General features: G+C 43.6%; 1 protein-coding gene across 5 annotated transcripts in view; it reads left to right on the top strand.

Annotated features, from left to right (window-relative positions):
- Nucleotides 1–1,887: 1,887 nt before the first annotated feature.
- ELL3 (elongation factor for RNA polymerase II 3) overlaps nt 1,888–16,765 on the top strand; it is a 113,140-nt gene continuing 98,262 nt past the window's right edge. For all 5 annotated transcript variants that reach the window (XR_008892456.1, XR_008892457.1, XM_056572062.1 and 2 more), the window contains exon 1: nt 1,888–2,063. Coding sequence is in view for 3 of the 5 variants with exons in the window: in XM_056572062.1 (XP_056428037.1) it covers nt 1,926–2,063 (138 nt within the window). In the remaining 2 variants the exon portion in view is untranslated. The remainder of the gene's footprint in view (nt 2,064–16,765) is intronic.

The following is a 16,765-nucleotide window of genomic DNA, read 5'->3' on the forward strand; positions in this document are numbered from 1 at the left end:
ATGTGCCGTTTTTTCTGCCATCAAAAAAACGGAAATGAGTGCAGACGGGTGCAAACAGATTGTAAAAAAATCCCATTGACATGAATGGGATTTTTTTTAAAACCGTTTTGAATCCGTTTACAGCCTGCAAAAAAGAAAACAAAATGGGGATAAAAAAACAGGGACAGAGGGCTGTGTGAACGCACCCTTATCTGTGAATTGCCATTTGGACTCACACACACAGAGGATGTTCACACTGGTTAAGGTGTGAGCGTAATGGTCGCTTAAAAAATCTGATCAAAAATGCATTTTTTTTTCGTGCAAAATGTGCGCGGAGTTCGCGCTGAATTCTGCACAGAATTCCGCTCTGATTTGCACGCAGAAATCAAAGAGGATAGGACACACAGTAATGCGCGAATTCTGCGTGAATTCTGCGTGAATTCTGCACAAATTCTGCGCAAATTCCGCGCGGAAGCCTTACATTCACTTCAATGAGGTTAGGATGCGATTTCCGCATGAAGAAAGAACAAGTTCATTCTTCATGCGGAACGGAATTCTGTGAAAGAATTCTGCTAGCGGAATTTCCTCAGTGTGAACTGAGGAGAGGAAAGTTAACTAAATACTATGGGGATTTCACTGCTGAATGAATTGGAGAGGAATAAGAGAGCAGAATTACTCGTGGAAATTCCTCTCCAATTCCTCAGTGTGAACATACCCTTACACGAGGTGCTGCCCTCTATCTCTCTTTTTAGGGTGCGTTCACACTGAGTAATTCAAGAGGAATTTACTTGAGTAGTTCCTCTTGAATTCTCCGCTCCATATTAATGCTCATCTCCTCTGCCCATTGACTTTAATGTTATTTCTGCTGTCCTGTTCACACTGCGGAAATTCTGCTAGCGGAATTCCGACGCTGAATTCCGTTCCGCTTGAAGAAAGAGCATGTTCATTCTTCAAGCGGAATCCGCAAGCAGAATCCAATAGAAGTCAATGGAGAAAAAAAAATTCTGCCCGACATCGTATTCAAGCGGAATTCAGAAAAGTAGATTAGATAGCCTCCTCCTTCATTCCTCTTCATTTCCGCATGGAAATTCCGCTTGATGGAGAAGGCAACAATTTCCTGACCGAAATTATTCCTCGTGAATTCCTCTTGAATTACTTCAGTGTGAACGCGCCCTTACTCGTTTTCATTTCGGATGTAGCAAATGCAGCCGAATTTTGGCATACTTTTTGTCATAAGACCGTCTTCGTGACTTATACCACATATATAGTGAGTTCATGACATATTTCTGCCTTGTCCAACAGAATGGGTGCGGACTTGGCAAAACTGGAGGGGCTTCTGCCAAAGAGTCGCAGCCTCAAGGGGGTACCCCCGCCAAATGTTTTATTTATCCTATATGCCCGGTCTGCCGCCATTAAAATAATAACATTTTCATTTCCAGTCAGACATGCCGTCCCCAGCAAGCCCTGACTCATCATTCGGCATGAGGACCCCTCAGAAATGCGCCGTCTCCATAGACGGCAATGCATTTGCGAGCTGATTCCGTCAGAAGAATTGCCAGATGTTTCCAGCGCAGAAATTCTGCCGTGTGCTGAAAACTATCACTCTGCTGCAGCAGAATTTCCAAGCGTCATTTTTCTGCTAGTTTTACTCATGAGGTGGGAAAAATCTGCAAAAAGCGACAGATCACGGTTAAGGGGTTAAGAGCACATTAGAGAAGGGTTAAAGGATTATGAATAGACACCAAGCTAAACAAGTGACAAGATCCAATATATGAATTGCCATACCCTAGTGTCTCTGTATACCTCATTGCTGTGTCCGTCATGCCGGTCGTGTCCCCTCCTCTTTCTCTGTTATCTCTCCCTCCCTCCTCCCCGCCTCCCTCACGCCTCCCCTGGGCTGCTCTCACCAGTTCCCCTGCTTCTTCAGCTGGCTGTCAGTGCTTGCCATGTCTCGGCCCGGGCATGAGCTGAGTGGGACCCTGTCTTATCGGACTGAGCCCAGGAAAAGCCCCCGTCTCAGCCTCTTCCACCTGAAGCTGACAGACACTGCTCTCCGCTGCCTGCAGGACTTCCAGAAAGGACAGGTAAGAAGACCCTGACAGGGAGCTGCCACAGGAAGCCTCACTTCTCTGCTCATCTGCTTTGCGAACTGAGGCACTCCAGCTGTTGTGGAACTACAACTCCCAGCATGCCATGACAGACGCCGAGAGTATGCTGGGAGTTGCAATTCCACAGCTGCTGAAAAGCCACAGGTTGTAGACCATTGCAATAACATAGACCAGTGTTTCCCAACCAGTGTGCCTCCAGCTGTTACAAAACTACAACTCCCAGCATGCCCGGACAGCCTGTGCTGTCACTTGCAGTTTTGCAACAGCTGGAAGCACACTAGTTTGTAAACACAGACTTATACTATGCCTATTCGTATGTTTTACTTCACATTTGCCTTGCCATGCCACCCATATCTCTAAGACAGTGTCCTCCAACCAGTGTGCCTCCAGCTGTTGAAAAACTACAACTCCCAGCATGCCTAAACAGCCTTTTCTGTCAGTTGTAGTTTTGCAACAGCTGGAGGCACACTGGTTGGGAACCACAGACTTATACTATGCCTATTTTATGTTTTACTTATTTGCCTTGCCATGCCACCCATATCTCTCAGACAGTGTTTCCCAACCAGAGTGCCTCCAGCAATTGCAAAAAAAAAAAGTCCCAGTATGCCTGTCCGGGCATGCTGGGAGTTGTAGTTATGCAACAGCTGGAGGCACACTGCTTGAAAAACACAGACACATACTATGCCTATTCTTATCTGCCTTGCCATGCCACCCATATCTTAGACAGCCAAAGGCTATTTGAGCATGCTGGGAGCTGTAGTTTTACAACAGCTGGAGGCACCCTGGTTGGGAAACACTGCTCTGAGATCTGTCATTGCTGATTTATTCCTTATAATACGCTTGGTAGCTAATACATTTAAATAGCCTAGTGATCACTTATATCTATGGGCTCAATCATTTTATATTATGTTATCCTGATTTTATCTCATTTATTATGATAGTTTATGGATCATTTTATGTTCCTATAACTTTGTCTTGCAGTTCTCTTCCTATGTTCCTTATCTGTTTTCCTTATCTGCTTTATTATTTCCATGATGTACCACCTACACATGGGTTAAATCGAACACTGGACGCTCTGCCCTAGTGATAGGTTTTCATGCCCTTGATATGTTATCTTTGATATTGACACTCTACCACCTGTTGGCATACGTTCTGTGTTCTCTACCATAGTCGCCCTGGGGCTGGACCTTTCTAGTTTTCCAGTGCCCTTTTCTCTGTTTTTCACCCTCCATCAGCCATGTGGGATTTTGCTCTGTGAGCCATGGGCACTACCTAGTCATTGGCTTGACAGTATTCAATTTTTTAGGACTTCCCAAATGTCACAGTAAGAATCCAGTGATCACAGGTGTGGCATTGTGGTGTGCCCTGAACAGTGTCCTGCCCGTCTTGTACTAATTTATTGTCTGGTTGTTATGAATTTCAAATTTCCTTATATCATATTGTATAGGAAGTGATTGGTTTGAGCCCAGGTTAAAGGGGTACTCCCGTGGAAACCTTTTTTTTTTTTTTTTTTTTTTTTTAAATCAACTGGTGCCAGAAAGTTAAACAGATTTGTAAATCACTTCTATTAAAAAATCTTAATCCTTCCAGTACTTTTTAGGGGCTGTATACTAAAGAGAAATCCAAAAAAGAAATGCATTTCCTGTGATGTCCTGACCACAGTGCTCTCTGCTGACATCTGCTTTCCATTTTAGGAACTGTCCAGAACAGGAGAAAATCCCCATAGCAAACATTTGCTGCTCTGGACAGTTCCTAAAATGGACAGCAGAGGTCAGCAGAGAACACTATGGTCATGACATCAGAGGAAATGCATATCTTTTTTGGATTTCTCTTTAGTATACAGCCCTTAAAAAGTACTGGAAGGATTAAGATTTTTTTTAATAGAAGTGATTTACAAATCTGTTTTCACTTTCTGGCACCAGTTGATTTAAAAAAAAAAAGTTTTCCACTGGAGTACCCCTTTAAGCCTAGCCTTATAACCTATACCAGTGGTCTCCAAACTGTGCACCTCCAGATGTTGCAAAACTACAACTCCCAGCATGCCCGGACAGCCATTGGCTGTCCGGGCATGCTGGGAGTTGTAGTTTTGCAACATCTCGACCACTGACCTATACCAATCTCTTCACTTTAACTTTGTGATCCTTCTTCTTTACGTATCTGCATGTCCCTGCAGCTCCCTGACATGTAACTGGTTAATCCCAGATGACATCCGACTTTTTCCAAGCGCCGCGTTTCCTGATACTCTTTTAATTCGATCATATGTCCGCTATGCCTTCCAGTCACCCGGACGGTGTATTTTCTAGTTTACCAGCAGTCAGCGCAGAATTGTGGAGCCTGTGTGTCCTGAAGTGTCAGTTCAGATCTTATGAGGCATATCAATAAAGCAGCTCCGGCACATTTTAAAGACATTTAACAATCTTTATGTCACTTTTGTGTGTGTGTGTGTGTGTGTGTGTGTGTGTGGTTAGGATGCTACCACAGTTACAAATAGAGATGAGCGAACTTACAGTAAATTCGATTCGTCACGAACTTCTCGGCTCGACAGTTGATGCCTTTTCCTGCATAAATGAGTTCAGCTTTCAGGTGCTCCCGTGGGCTGGAAAAGGTGGATACAGTCTTAGGAGACTCTTTCCTAGGACTGTATCCACCTTTTCCAGCCCACCGGAGCACCTGAAAGCTGAACTCATTTATGCAGGAAAAGTCATCAACCGCCGAGCCGAGAAGTTCATGACATATCGAATTTACTGTAAGTTCGCTCATCTCTAGTTACAAACTATCAATGCTTTAGGTTAGTCGCCGCAACGTCGTTCAGTAACAGATGTTATATGGTAAGTCGGGATGTATAATAATAAGGGTATGTTCAGACTACGGATTATGAACGGAATCTCTGCTAGCATAATTCCGCGAGCGGAGATTCCATTCTGGTGGCTGCTTCCGCAATACAGGACCGTGCGGCACTGCGCCATCACCATTGACGGCTATGCAGTGTTCGCGGACTTCCACGCAAAGAAGGAACATGTTCTTTCTTTGCCCGGAACAATTTCAGCGGCGGAATTGTCCGCAGTGTGAACAGGTCTTGGGGAAACCCATTCACACTGATCTTTATGTTCACAGCACGTAATTCCGTTTGCGGAATTCCGCAAGAATTACGTAATGTGAACATACCCTAAATATTATAGGGGTGATTTATCAAAACCTGTCCAGAGGAAAAGTTGCTGAGTTGCCCATAGCAACCAATCAGATAACTGCTTTCATTTTTAAAAAGGTCTCGGCAAAATGAAAGAATCGATCTGATTGGTTGCTATGGGCAACTCAGCAACTTCTCCTCTGGACAGGTTTTGATAAATCTCCCCCTATATGTATCTATTACAGTTGTTTCAACAAGACTTATGCTAAGGGTGTATAAGTTTCCACTTGGTTTATTTTCTGGCAGTTTTTGAGCCAAAGTCAGAAGTGGATCCATAAGGGAGGAGAAGTGTAAGTCCTTCCTTTATATGTCCTATTCCTTTTGAATACACTTCTGACTTTGGCTCAAAAACTGGCAGAAAATAAACCGAGTGGAAACTTAGCCTAAGCCTGATATGTGCTCACAATTTATAGATAGTTTTTAACCACAATGATGCTGGAGGACACTATGACTGGTATATAGTCTCGTACTTGCACCTGTGCCCGAGACCCAGATGTTAAGTACTCCTGTGCAAAGTCTCAGTTTCTAAAATGAGATTAAAAATGGCTACTTTCAGTCTCGCAACATGTAATGTTTTTTTCTAGTTAACCATGTTAAAGGGTACTCCGGTGGAAAACCTTTTTTTTTTTAAATCAACTGGTGCCAGAAAGTTAAACAGATTTGTAAATGACTTCTATTAAAAAAATATTTACCCTTCCAGTACTTTTTAGCAGCTGTATGCTACAGAGGAAAATTCTTTTCTTTTTCAATTTCTTTTTTGTCTTGTCCACAGTGCTCTCTGCTGACATCTGATGCCAGTATCAGGAACTGTCCGGAGCAGGAGAAAATCCCCATAGCAAACCTATGCTGCTCTGGATGGGTCCTGACACGGACAGATGTGTCAGCAGAGAGCAGTGTGGACAAGACAAAAAAGAAATTCAAAAAGAAAATAATTTTTTTCTGTAGCATACAGCTGCTAAAAAGTACTGGAAGGGTAAAGTTTTTTTTTAGTAGAAGTCATTTACAAATCTGTTTAACTTTCTGGCACCAGAAAGTACCCCTTTAACTGTTTAACTGCTTAGTTTAGGTGGCAATAGGTAATTCACTGTTACTATTAAACTACATTCTGGAGTAATATATGTATAGCACTAAAAAGCCATATAGGCAAAGGCTCAAGTCCTGCAGGAACGTGTGGGAACTGAGTTCCTGCACCTTTTCCACAGCAGGAACACCGTTCCCATTAGCAGGAGTCCTGCAGGACCAGCCCTTATGTGGAAGAGTTCCCACACTTTTTTTTTTCCAGGACTTGACCCCTGCATATAGGACTGTATATAAAGAAAGCCTCCTCTATCACACTGTGTTGAAGCTAGCTGTGTATGTAAGCCATGTAGTTTAACCCTTCTATGTGAATCCCAGACTGAACTGAAGATAGCAAGCAGTGTAATTACCGTTTATAGTGTTCCTTAATGCAATTCATTGATGCTTGCTCTCCTGCACACTGAATCACCACTAGAGGGCCCAAACCATACAAACACTTGTAAATCATATCGTACAGCATGGTCAGATGGTAAAATTGGCTTCTTGGCCATGTCAATGCAGAACAGGCCAGAAAACCCACAACCAAATTGTCACATTTTTCTACAGATTTGGTGGAAGGTTTAACCCATTGCAGTGAAATAGTTAAAATTGCTCTACAAGTGATTAAGAATCTTTAGCTGATTAGGCATCTTCACTAATTAGGCATGCCTGCTCTGACGGGCTCCGCCGTGAGTACAGTATACAGCAGTGCACTCACTTTAATAACAGGAGTCCCTGCTCTGTACTAGCTGTGGCCACGGCTATACAGCTGTGGGTACAGCTCGGCTGAGTAGGAGGTATGCATTGTTTACCTCCTGCCCAGCCTCCTTGCCTCATACAGTAAACCAGTGATTATATACATTGCTGATTTACTGACCTCCCTTGCTGGACTGAATACTCTGTGCTGGCCCAGCAAGGAAAGAGTTAAGTAGTTATGCTTGCTTGCTTGCTGGACCAGCTCCGAGCGCTAAGCCCAACGACAAGAGGTGTAGCACCAAAAGTTAAGGAGCAAAGCACAGCATCCCTCCTTTACTCTTTCCTGGCTGGGAGGGAGTTATACAAGGGTGTCCGGGCTCCGGTACAGTATACATTGGTTCACTATGTGACAAAAATGAAAATAGTGTTAAATACAAGAAAGCATCTCAAGTTGGTAATTAACAGTAATTAAGATATAGAAATATAAAAAAAAGCAAGTCTGTCAAAAAGAGAAATATCCATCCACCAAGTAGGCCTACAGTACAGTTTAAATAGGTGACGGAATCGCCGACTAGGTAAAGAGCACCTGTGACTTAATATGGCTGCACACACAGTGCTGTAGGGCTTCACAAGCCTACTCCAGGGATACACTTTATTAAACGCTACAGGAGTCGTCCCGGACTCCTCTCTCAGATTCTGTCATGCCCACTCCCCCTCTCGATTGACACTGCGCATGTGCCATCAATGGGAGGGCGTGATGTAAGCGGTGAGAGGCGTTGAGGCCCTGGAGCATAACGAACCCTGGGCTTTGTCTCTCTGACTGTCAGGGGCAACTCCAGGAGGGTTTACTATAGTGTTTTTTTTATGGATATACAGCAGCCTAAATTATCAACATGGTATGCCTGGAGTAGGCTTGTGAAGCCCTACTGGGCAGATTATCTTTAATCCAAAAGGGTAATACCACCTGAAAGCAAAATGCAATGGATGCTTACTAGACTGGTCAATAGAAATCAGAAAAGTACCATTGGTGAACCTATGATCGCCAACAAATTGAATTGGAATCATTTTTTAAATAAATTGTAATGTTTATCTTTTTTTTCCAATGAAAATTTTGGAGGATGTGGGAGATTTATCAAAACCTGTGCAGAGGAAACGTGGAGCAGTTGCCCATAGCAACCAATCAGATGTCTTTTTTTTTTTTAGAGTTTTTTTTTTTTTTGCAAATAAAAGAAACAATCTGATTGGTTGCTATAGGCAACTGCCCCACGTTTCCTCTGCACAAGTTTTTGACAAATCTCCCCCAATATGTTTTTATGTGCTCGTAGGCTACAGCTAAAGTTTAATCAAAATGTGAAATAAAATAAACAATACAAAAGTATACATCTGAAAGGTTGCTGAGAAACAAAGGGAAAGGTTTTGATGTTGGTCTGGCTGGTCAGACTTCGCCCAATAGAGATTTCGCTAGATCAAATGATTAATGAGTTGCCCTTATTATAGCTTAGGTTGGAATGGTACATTTTTATGTTTCTGTTAATGCTTCATTATTTTGTAGTTATGTTTTCAGGAAAATGATTAGGCCAAAATGATTAGGACAAAATGTGTCTGATTTGCCTATAACAACCAATCACAGCTTAGCTTTTATTTCTTAATATTTATTTCATTTTTAAAATTTCCTCCGAAAAAATTTAAGAAACAACCTGATTGGTTGCTATAGGCAACTGCGCTACTCTTCCCCTACAAAGGTTTTGATAAATCTTCCCCTGTGTGCATTCTGTCATGATGCAACCAGTACACACACTTTTATCTTCTAGTGCATAAATTATGTAAAACCGTGTAGCCTTTATGTTCACTCTGCATCCAAAGATTCTAGTTTTGGCTAGTGAGCTCACCAAAATGTTCCTTTTATTCCGTACAGGTAAGCCAACGATACCAGTGTTTTGGTAGCCATATATTTTCAGTAACTGTCAGCTCGTTTTTATTTCCCCTGGTCTCCACATACACATGAGTGTTCATGTTTTCTCTATGGGGAGGGGTAATCCACAGCCAGACTCCTCTGGTGATGACTTATCCCTCTCAAAGCAATAGGGGTGTGTTGGATTTTTTCTGCCCAACCCTTCTTTCCACCAGCATCAGCTGTTCGTGGAGAGTGAAGATGCTGCCATACACCATAGACCAGTAGAGATGTCGCAAATTGTTTGCCGGCGAACAGTTCCCGGCGAATTTAGCATGTTCGCATCGCCGGGCGAACATATGTGAAGTTCGATTCGCCCCCTGTACTTTAACATTGCGGTAAACTTTGATCCTGTGAGTCAGAGTCAGCAGACACATTACAGCCAATCAGCAGCAGTCCCTCCCTTCCAGACCCTCCTACCTCCTTCACGGACGCCATTTTACCCTCATTCGGCATGCTGCAGGCTTAGAAAGTGGAGGGACAGAGAAGCTGCTCCTGCTGTATAGGGAAAGCGATAGCTAGGTTGCTGCTAGGTGGTGTATTTAGGGTCCACTTTACTCCTAAAGCACTAGTCTAACATCTGCTTTAAGGACAGCACCCAAAAAAGCCCTTTTTAGGGCTCAAATATCAGTCCGTGTGTCTTGCAACAGCTGGAGGCACCCTGGTTGGGAGGGGATCGCTGGTTAAAAGGGGTACTCCAGTGTAAAACTTAAGTTCCTTCAAGCAACTAACTACAGTATTAAAAGGGCTATAAGTTCAGTCCGTGTGTCTTGCAACAGCTGGAGGCACCCTGGTTGGGAGGGAACCGCTGGTTAAAAGGGGTACTCCGGTGTAAAACTTAATTTCCTTCAAGCAACTAACTACAGTATTAAAAGGGCTATAAGTTCAGTCCGTAGGTTAAAACCAGACTCTGCATCAACTATGTAATTTTCCATGGGAGTTTTGCCATGGATCCCCCTCCAGCACGCCACAGTCCAGGTATTAGTCCCCTTGAAACAACTTTTAAATCACTATTGTGGCCAGAAAGAGTCCCTGTGGGTTTTAAAATTCGCCTGCCCATTGAAGTCAATGGCGGTTCGCCCGGTTCGCGAACATTTACGATAGTTCACGTTCGCCGCTCGCGGACCGAAAATTTTATGTTTGCGACATCACTATAGACCAGTGTTTCCCAACCAGGGTGCCTCCAGCTGTTGCAAAACTACAACTCCCAGCATGCCCGGACAGCCAAAAACCTAGTGCTGGGCGGTATACCGGTTCATACCGAATACCGGTGTGTTTTTTCTGTACAATATGTTTAATTTTTCGCACTACCGGTCTGGCCCCCCATCCCCCCCCCCCTCAAATGAATGAACAGAAGTTCTGCAGTGCCCTCGGACCACTGGCTTTCTGAGCTTGCAAGGGGAGGTGACAGCTTCTGTTCTACGAACAGAAGTCATGCGCCCTCGGCTCACAACTCATTCATTCCCAGCACCGCGGCTCACTACTCATTCATTTCCAGCGCCGCGGCTCACAACTCATTCATTTCCAGCGCCACGGCTCACAACTCATTCATTTCCAGCGCCGCGGCTCACAACTCATTCATTTCCAGCGCCGCGGCTCACAACTCATTCATTTCCAGCGCCGCGGCTCACAACTCATTCATTTCCAGCGCCGCGGCTCACAACTCATTCATTTCCATCGCCCTCGGCTCACAACTCATTCATTTCCAGCGCTGCGGCTCACAACTCATTAATTTCCGGCACCGCGGCTCACAACTCATTCATTTCCAGCGCCGCGGCTCACAACTCATTCATTTCCAGCACCGCGGCTCGCAACTCATTCATTTCCAGCGCCGCGACTCACAACTCATTCATTTCCAGCGCCGCGGCTCACAACTCATTCATTTCCAGCGCCGCGACTCACAACTCATTCATTTCCGGCACCGCGGCTCACAACTCATTCATTTCCAGTGCCGCGGCTCACAACTCATTCATTTCCAGCGCCGCGGCTCACAACTCATTCATTTCCAGCGCCGCGACTCACAACTCATTCATTTCCAGCGCCGCGGCTCACAGGAGGAGAAGGAGAGCAGCGCCTGCGGGTAACATGATTAGTCCCCCGATGTGGGGACAGCGGAAAAGCAGAGCAGCGCCCGTGGGTCATATATGCGGCTGATAATTCATAAGAGGGGGGGGCAGGTTAGGGGGAAATGAGTGTAAACAATAAGAGCGCCAAGACAAATTGTTAAAAATGTTTAGATTTCCAAATTATATTGTATGGCTTCATAGACAGGGTCCTTCTGTGCTAGTCTGTTGCTCAGCTCAGTATATACTTGTTTTCATTGTTTGTCCTTATGATATGTATATAGACCTAGTGCTGGGCGGTATACCGGTTCATACCGAATACCGGTGTGTTTTTTCTGTACAATATGTTTAATTTTTCGCAATACCGGTCTGGCCCCCCATCCCCCCCCCCCCTCAAATGAATGAACAGAAGTTCTGCAGTGCCCTCGGACCACTGGCTTTCTGAGCTTGCAAGGGGAGGTGACAGCTTCTGTTCTACGAACAGAAGTCATGCGCCCTCGGCTCACAACTCATTCATTCCCAGCACCGCGGCTCACAACTCATTCATTTCCAGCACCGCGGCTCACAACTCATTCATTTCCAGCACCGCGGCTCACAACTCATTCATTTCCAGCGCCGCGGCTCACAACTCATTCATTTCCAGCGCCGCGGCTCACAACTCATTCATTTCCAGCGCCGCGGCTCACAACTCATTCATTTCCAGCGCCCTCGGCTCACAACTCATTCATTTCCAGCGCTGCGGCTCACAACTCATTCATTTCCGGCACCGTGGCTCACAACTCATTCATTTCCAGCGCCGTGGCTCACAACTCATTCATTTCCAGCACCGCGGCTCGCAACTCATTCATTTCCAGCGCCGCGACTCACAACTCATTAATTTCCAGCGCCGCGGCTCACAACTCATTCATTTCCAGTGCCGCGACTCACAACTCATTCATTTCCGGCACCGCGGCTCACAACTCATTCATTTCCAGCGCCGCGGCTCACAACTCATTCATTTGCAGCGCCGCGGCTCACAACTCATTCATTTCCAGCGCCGCGACTCACAACTCATTCATTTCCAGCACCGCGGCTCACAGGAGGAGAAGGAGAGCAGCGCCTGCGGGTAACATGATTAGTCCCCCGATGTGGGGACAGCGGAAAAGCAGAGCAGCGCCCGTGGGTCATATATGCGGCTGATAATTCATAAGAGGGGGGGGGCAGGTTAGGGGGAAATGAGTGTAAACAATAAGAGCGCCAAGACAAATTGTTTCAAATGTTTAGATTTCCAAATTATATTGTATGGCTTCATAGACAGGGTCCTTCTGTGCTAGTCTGTTGCTCAGCTCAGTATATACTTGTTTTCATTGTTTGTCCTTATGATATGTATATAGACCTAGTGCTGGGCGGTATACCGGTTCATACCGAATACCGGTGTGTTTTTTCTGTACAATATGTTTAATTTTTCGCAATACCGGTCTGGCCCACCATCCCCCCCCCCCTCAAATGAATGAACAGAAGTTCTGCAATGCCCTCGGACCACTGGCTTTCTGAGCTTGCAAGGGGAGGTGACAGCTTCTGTTCTATGAACAGAAGTCATGCGCCCTCGGCTCACAACTAATTCATTCCCAGCGCCGTTGCTAACAACTCATTCATTTCCAGCGCCGCGGCTCACAACTCATTCATTTCCAGCGCCGCGGCTCACAACTCATTCATTTCCAGCGCTGCGGCTCACAACTCATTTATTTCCAGCGCCGCGGCTCACAACTCATTCATTTCCAGCGCCGCGGCTCACAACTCATTCATTTCCAGCGCCGCGGCTCACAACTCATTCATTTCCAGCACCGCGGCTCGCAACTCATTCATTTCCAGCGCCGCGACTCACAACTCATTCATTTCCAGCGCCGCGGCTCACAACTCATCATTTCCAGCGCCGCGACTCACAACTCATTCATTTCCGGCACCGCTGCTCACAACTCATTCATTTTCGGCGCTGCAGCTCACAACTCATTCATTTCCAGCGCCGCGGCTCACAACTCATTCATTTCCAGCGCCGCGACTCACAACTCATTCATTTCCAGCGCCGCGGCTCACAAGAGGAGAAGGAGAGCAGCGCCTGCGGGTAACATGATTAGTCCCCCGATGTGGGGACAGCGGAAAAGCAGAGCAGCGCCCGTGGGTCATATATGCGGCTGATAATTCATAAGAGGGGGGGGGCAGGTTAGGGGGAAATGAGTGAAAAAATATATACCGTCAAATACCATGGAACCGCCATAAGTTCGAAAAATACCGTCATACACACTTTTGGTCATACCGCCCAGCACTATTTAGACCTCTCTTTTCATGTATACATTGACTTGAAAGTTAATAGAGCTATAACACAAAAATGAATAACAGGCTGCATTCTTATAAACCTCAGTTCATACTAGCAGGAAATCCTTGCACTTTGCAGGCACTTTGAACAATGGACTATATTCTTTTCTATATACAGTTGCCTACAGTCATGCGTGTCTTCAACCCCAATATCTCGTTTCTGCTTGGCTACCATTAAGAGGAAAGTACAGCGATAAGGAACAGATAAGAGAACTGAAGGCGTCTTAAATGTCACATTTAAATGTTTATACTGATAATCTAGCAAATATTATTGAATAATTAGATTTCTATATTTGAACACTGCAAAACAAAAGGTAGTTTGTCAGAAAAATATGCATCCATGGAAACCAATGAAAAGCATTTAAGAGCATTAAAGGAGTACTCCGCTACCTTACTTCTTATCCCCTATCCAAGGAAGCAATCGCCTACTCGGGACAAAACGCAGGCAGGCTTGGTATGGTGTAGTCTGATATTTATTATCTGCTTTATACGCTCTTCCTCGTAATATTTATTTCTGTAACTGGGGGTATAATTTGATACATTTTACCTTAGTTTTATTTATTGTATCTACTGGGAGGTTTGGGACACATATTCTAATGTGGAGTTATGTGTATATGATTAGCATTTTATGCAGACTACTCTGTATTGCTTTTTGTGTTTGCCATGATATGCCTATTCATTCTTGTTTTTTAGACTTCTTTTTCTGTTATTTTACATTCATACTATGTTTGCAGTCTGTGCTTTTGATTGGTGATGTGGTAACAATTAGTACAGCACTGGTATATATTTCTCTTTATATTAGTTCATTATTAGGTTTGTTCTGAATGGCAACTATGCCAGATCACTGGACATATGTGAACCCAGCCTTACAGCCCCTCTCCTGTCACTGTTTATGCAAGACATTGTAACATAAGCTTGGCTATTTTGTGCTGTTTCTTTATGTGCACTAGAGAAAATCTGGGTAGAGCAAGTGATATTTGTGCAGAGCCTGCCAAGTGCTAAAGGCTATGGACACCTTTGGAATGGAAAAATGTTTTGCTGTTTTATATATATATATATATATATATATATATATATATATATATATATATGTTAGTGATAACCATTTACACTAAGGCTTTAAAAGTTTCCACTATTTTTTTTTCCTTGCAGTTTTTGGAATACAGCCACTTCAGTTTTTGAGCCAAAACCAGAAGTGTATTCAAAAGGAATAGGACATATAATTAGAGGACTTACACTTCTCCTCCCTTATGGATCCACTTCTGGCTTTGGCTCAAAAACCGCAGTGACAGATATCCAAAAACTGCCAGAAAAAAGTGGAAACTTAGCCTAAGTTTGACCCTGCATTCTTCAATGCTATATTCATTTTCAAACCCCCTGATATTTAGTTTGCAGCCAGTCTTTAGGTCAGTATCCTTTTCATGCGGTTGTGTACCCCTAGTAATGCGTGTTGTGTACCCCTAGTAATACATGCCGGATGTGAGGTTCCTGAGTTCAGGAGTCTAGAGCTTGCTGTGGGTGTTCTACTTTCTCTCTACATTTGCACATAGCCTATGAGATTCTAAAGCTGCAAACTGCTTTTTGTGTGCTTTCCTCCCTTGCTACAGGCTGCATGAGCTGCCCTCTATGTATGGTTTCCCAACTCTCCACACTTTGGAGAGATTTATCAAAACCTGTGCAGAGGCAAAGTTGCCCAGTTGCCCATAGCAACCAATCAGATTGCTTCTTCCATTTTTCAGAGGCCTTGTAAAGAATGTAACAAGTAAGGTGATTGGTTGCTATGGGCAACGGGGCAACTTTGCCTCTGCACAGGTTTTGATAAATCTCCCACAAAATTTTGAGCTTCTGTGTATAACCCCACCCCACCACCAGCTTCTATCTCTAAAACTGAGAAAGCAAAAAGCCCTGTGACAGATCTTTTTATGTCCCTTCGACCAGCAGAAACATATTTTTTTTTATGAAGCCTATTTAAAAAGTTGATTTATTTTGCATTCAAGAAGAAAATGTATAATAAAGACACAGTGCAAAGGTTCTATAGGTTTTATAGTATGTGAGCACTGTTTGCATATTTGTGCTAGGTGGCGCAAATACTGCTGTGGATGATATTTAAAGTGTACCTGTCATAAGGAAAAACTTTTGATATGTCCTAGAGAGATATATAAAGTTTAGATCAGCAGGGATCTGAGCGTTTGGACCTCGGCCAATCAGGAGAAAGAACCAGGAGAAGACAGCGCTGCCGCATGCGCCTTTCCCTGCCTGTGTCACATGATTGAGACACTTTCATAGAATTACATTTGAGTTTCTCAATCACATGACGAAGAATGCACTGAGCATGGACTTTTCGTGGACTGAACACTTTAGAACATGTGAAAAGTTTTTGCCTAATGACAAAAGCCGTTTAAAGAAAAAAAAAATTTTCAGGAAAGAAAAATGGAACATTTTCCATTTTTCTTCTAATCAGTTTGGTGCTTGCCACAGCACGGTCCGAGGGGCGAATTACTTCGTGAGCTGGAGATTTGCCATCTTTACTATTTTTTTCCAGCTCTTATATATATTGACATGTATAAAAATGGAAGCGGACTGGTTACTTTTAAACACAAACAACATTTTTATTTAAGTCTCTAATCTCTGTGTTTCATCTATGCTGCTGCTATTGCAAACTTGTACATGGGCACATTTCCGTGTCTCAGCCTTAGTACATTGTAACCTTGGAATGACCAAGATGTCTTGTGTGTTATTAACCCCTTAAGGACGCGGGGTTTTTGCATTTTCATTTTTTCCTCATCACCTTCTAAAAATCATAATGCTTTCAATTTTGCCCATAAAACTCCATATGATGGCTTATTTTTTGCGCCACCAATTCTACTTTGCAGTGACATTAGTCATTTTACCCAAAAATCCACGGCGAAACGGAAAAAAAATTAATTGTGCGACAAAATTGAAGAAAATATTTCATTTTGTAAATTTTGGGGGCTTCCGTTTCTACGCAGTGCATTTTTCGGTAAAAATAACACCTTATCTTTATTCTGTAGGTCCATACAGTTAAAATGATACCCTACTTATATAGGTTGGATATTGTCATACTTCAGGAAAAAAATCATAATTACATGCAGGAAACGGCATATGTTAAAAATTCTCATCTTCTAACCCCTATAACTTTTTTTAATTTTTCTGTGTACAGGCTGGTATGAGGACTAATTTTTTTGCGCTTCGTTCTGAAGTTTTTATCGGTACCATTTTTGTATTGATCGGACTTTTTGATCACTTTTTATTAATTTTTTCATGATATAAAAAGTGACCAAAAATACGCTATTTTGGACTTTTGAATTTTTTTGCGCGTATGCCATTGACCGTGCGATTTAATTAACGATAT

The sequence above is a fragment of the Hyla sarda genome, chromosome 4 (genome assembly GCF_029499605.1).
Source record: "Hyla sarda isolate aHylSar1 chromosome 4, aHylSar1.hap1, whole genome shotgun sequence".
Classification (NCBI taxonomy): domain Eukaryota; kingdom Metazoa; phylum Chordata; class Amphibia; order Anura; family Hylidae; genus Hyla; species Hyla sarda.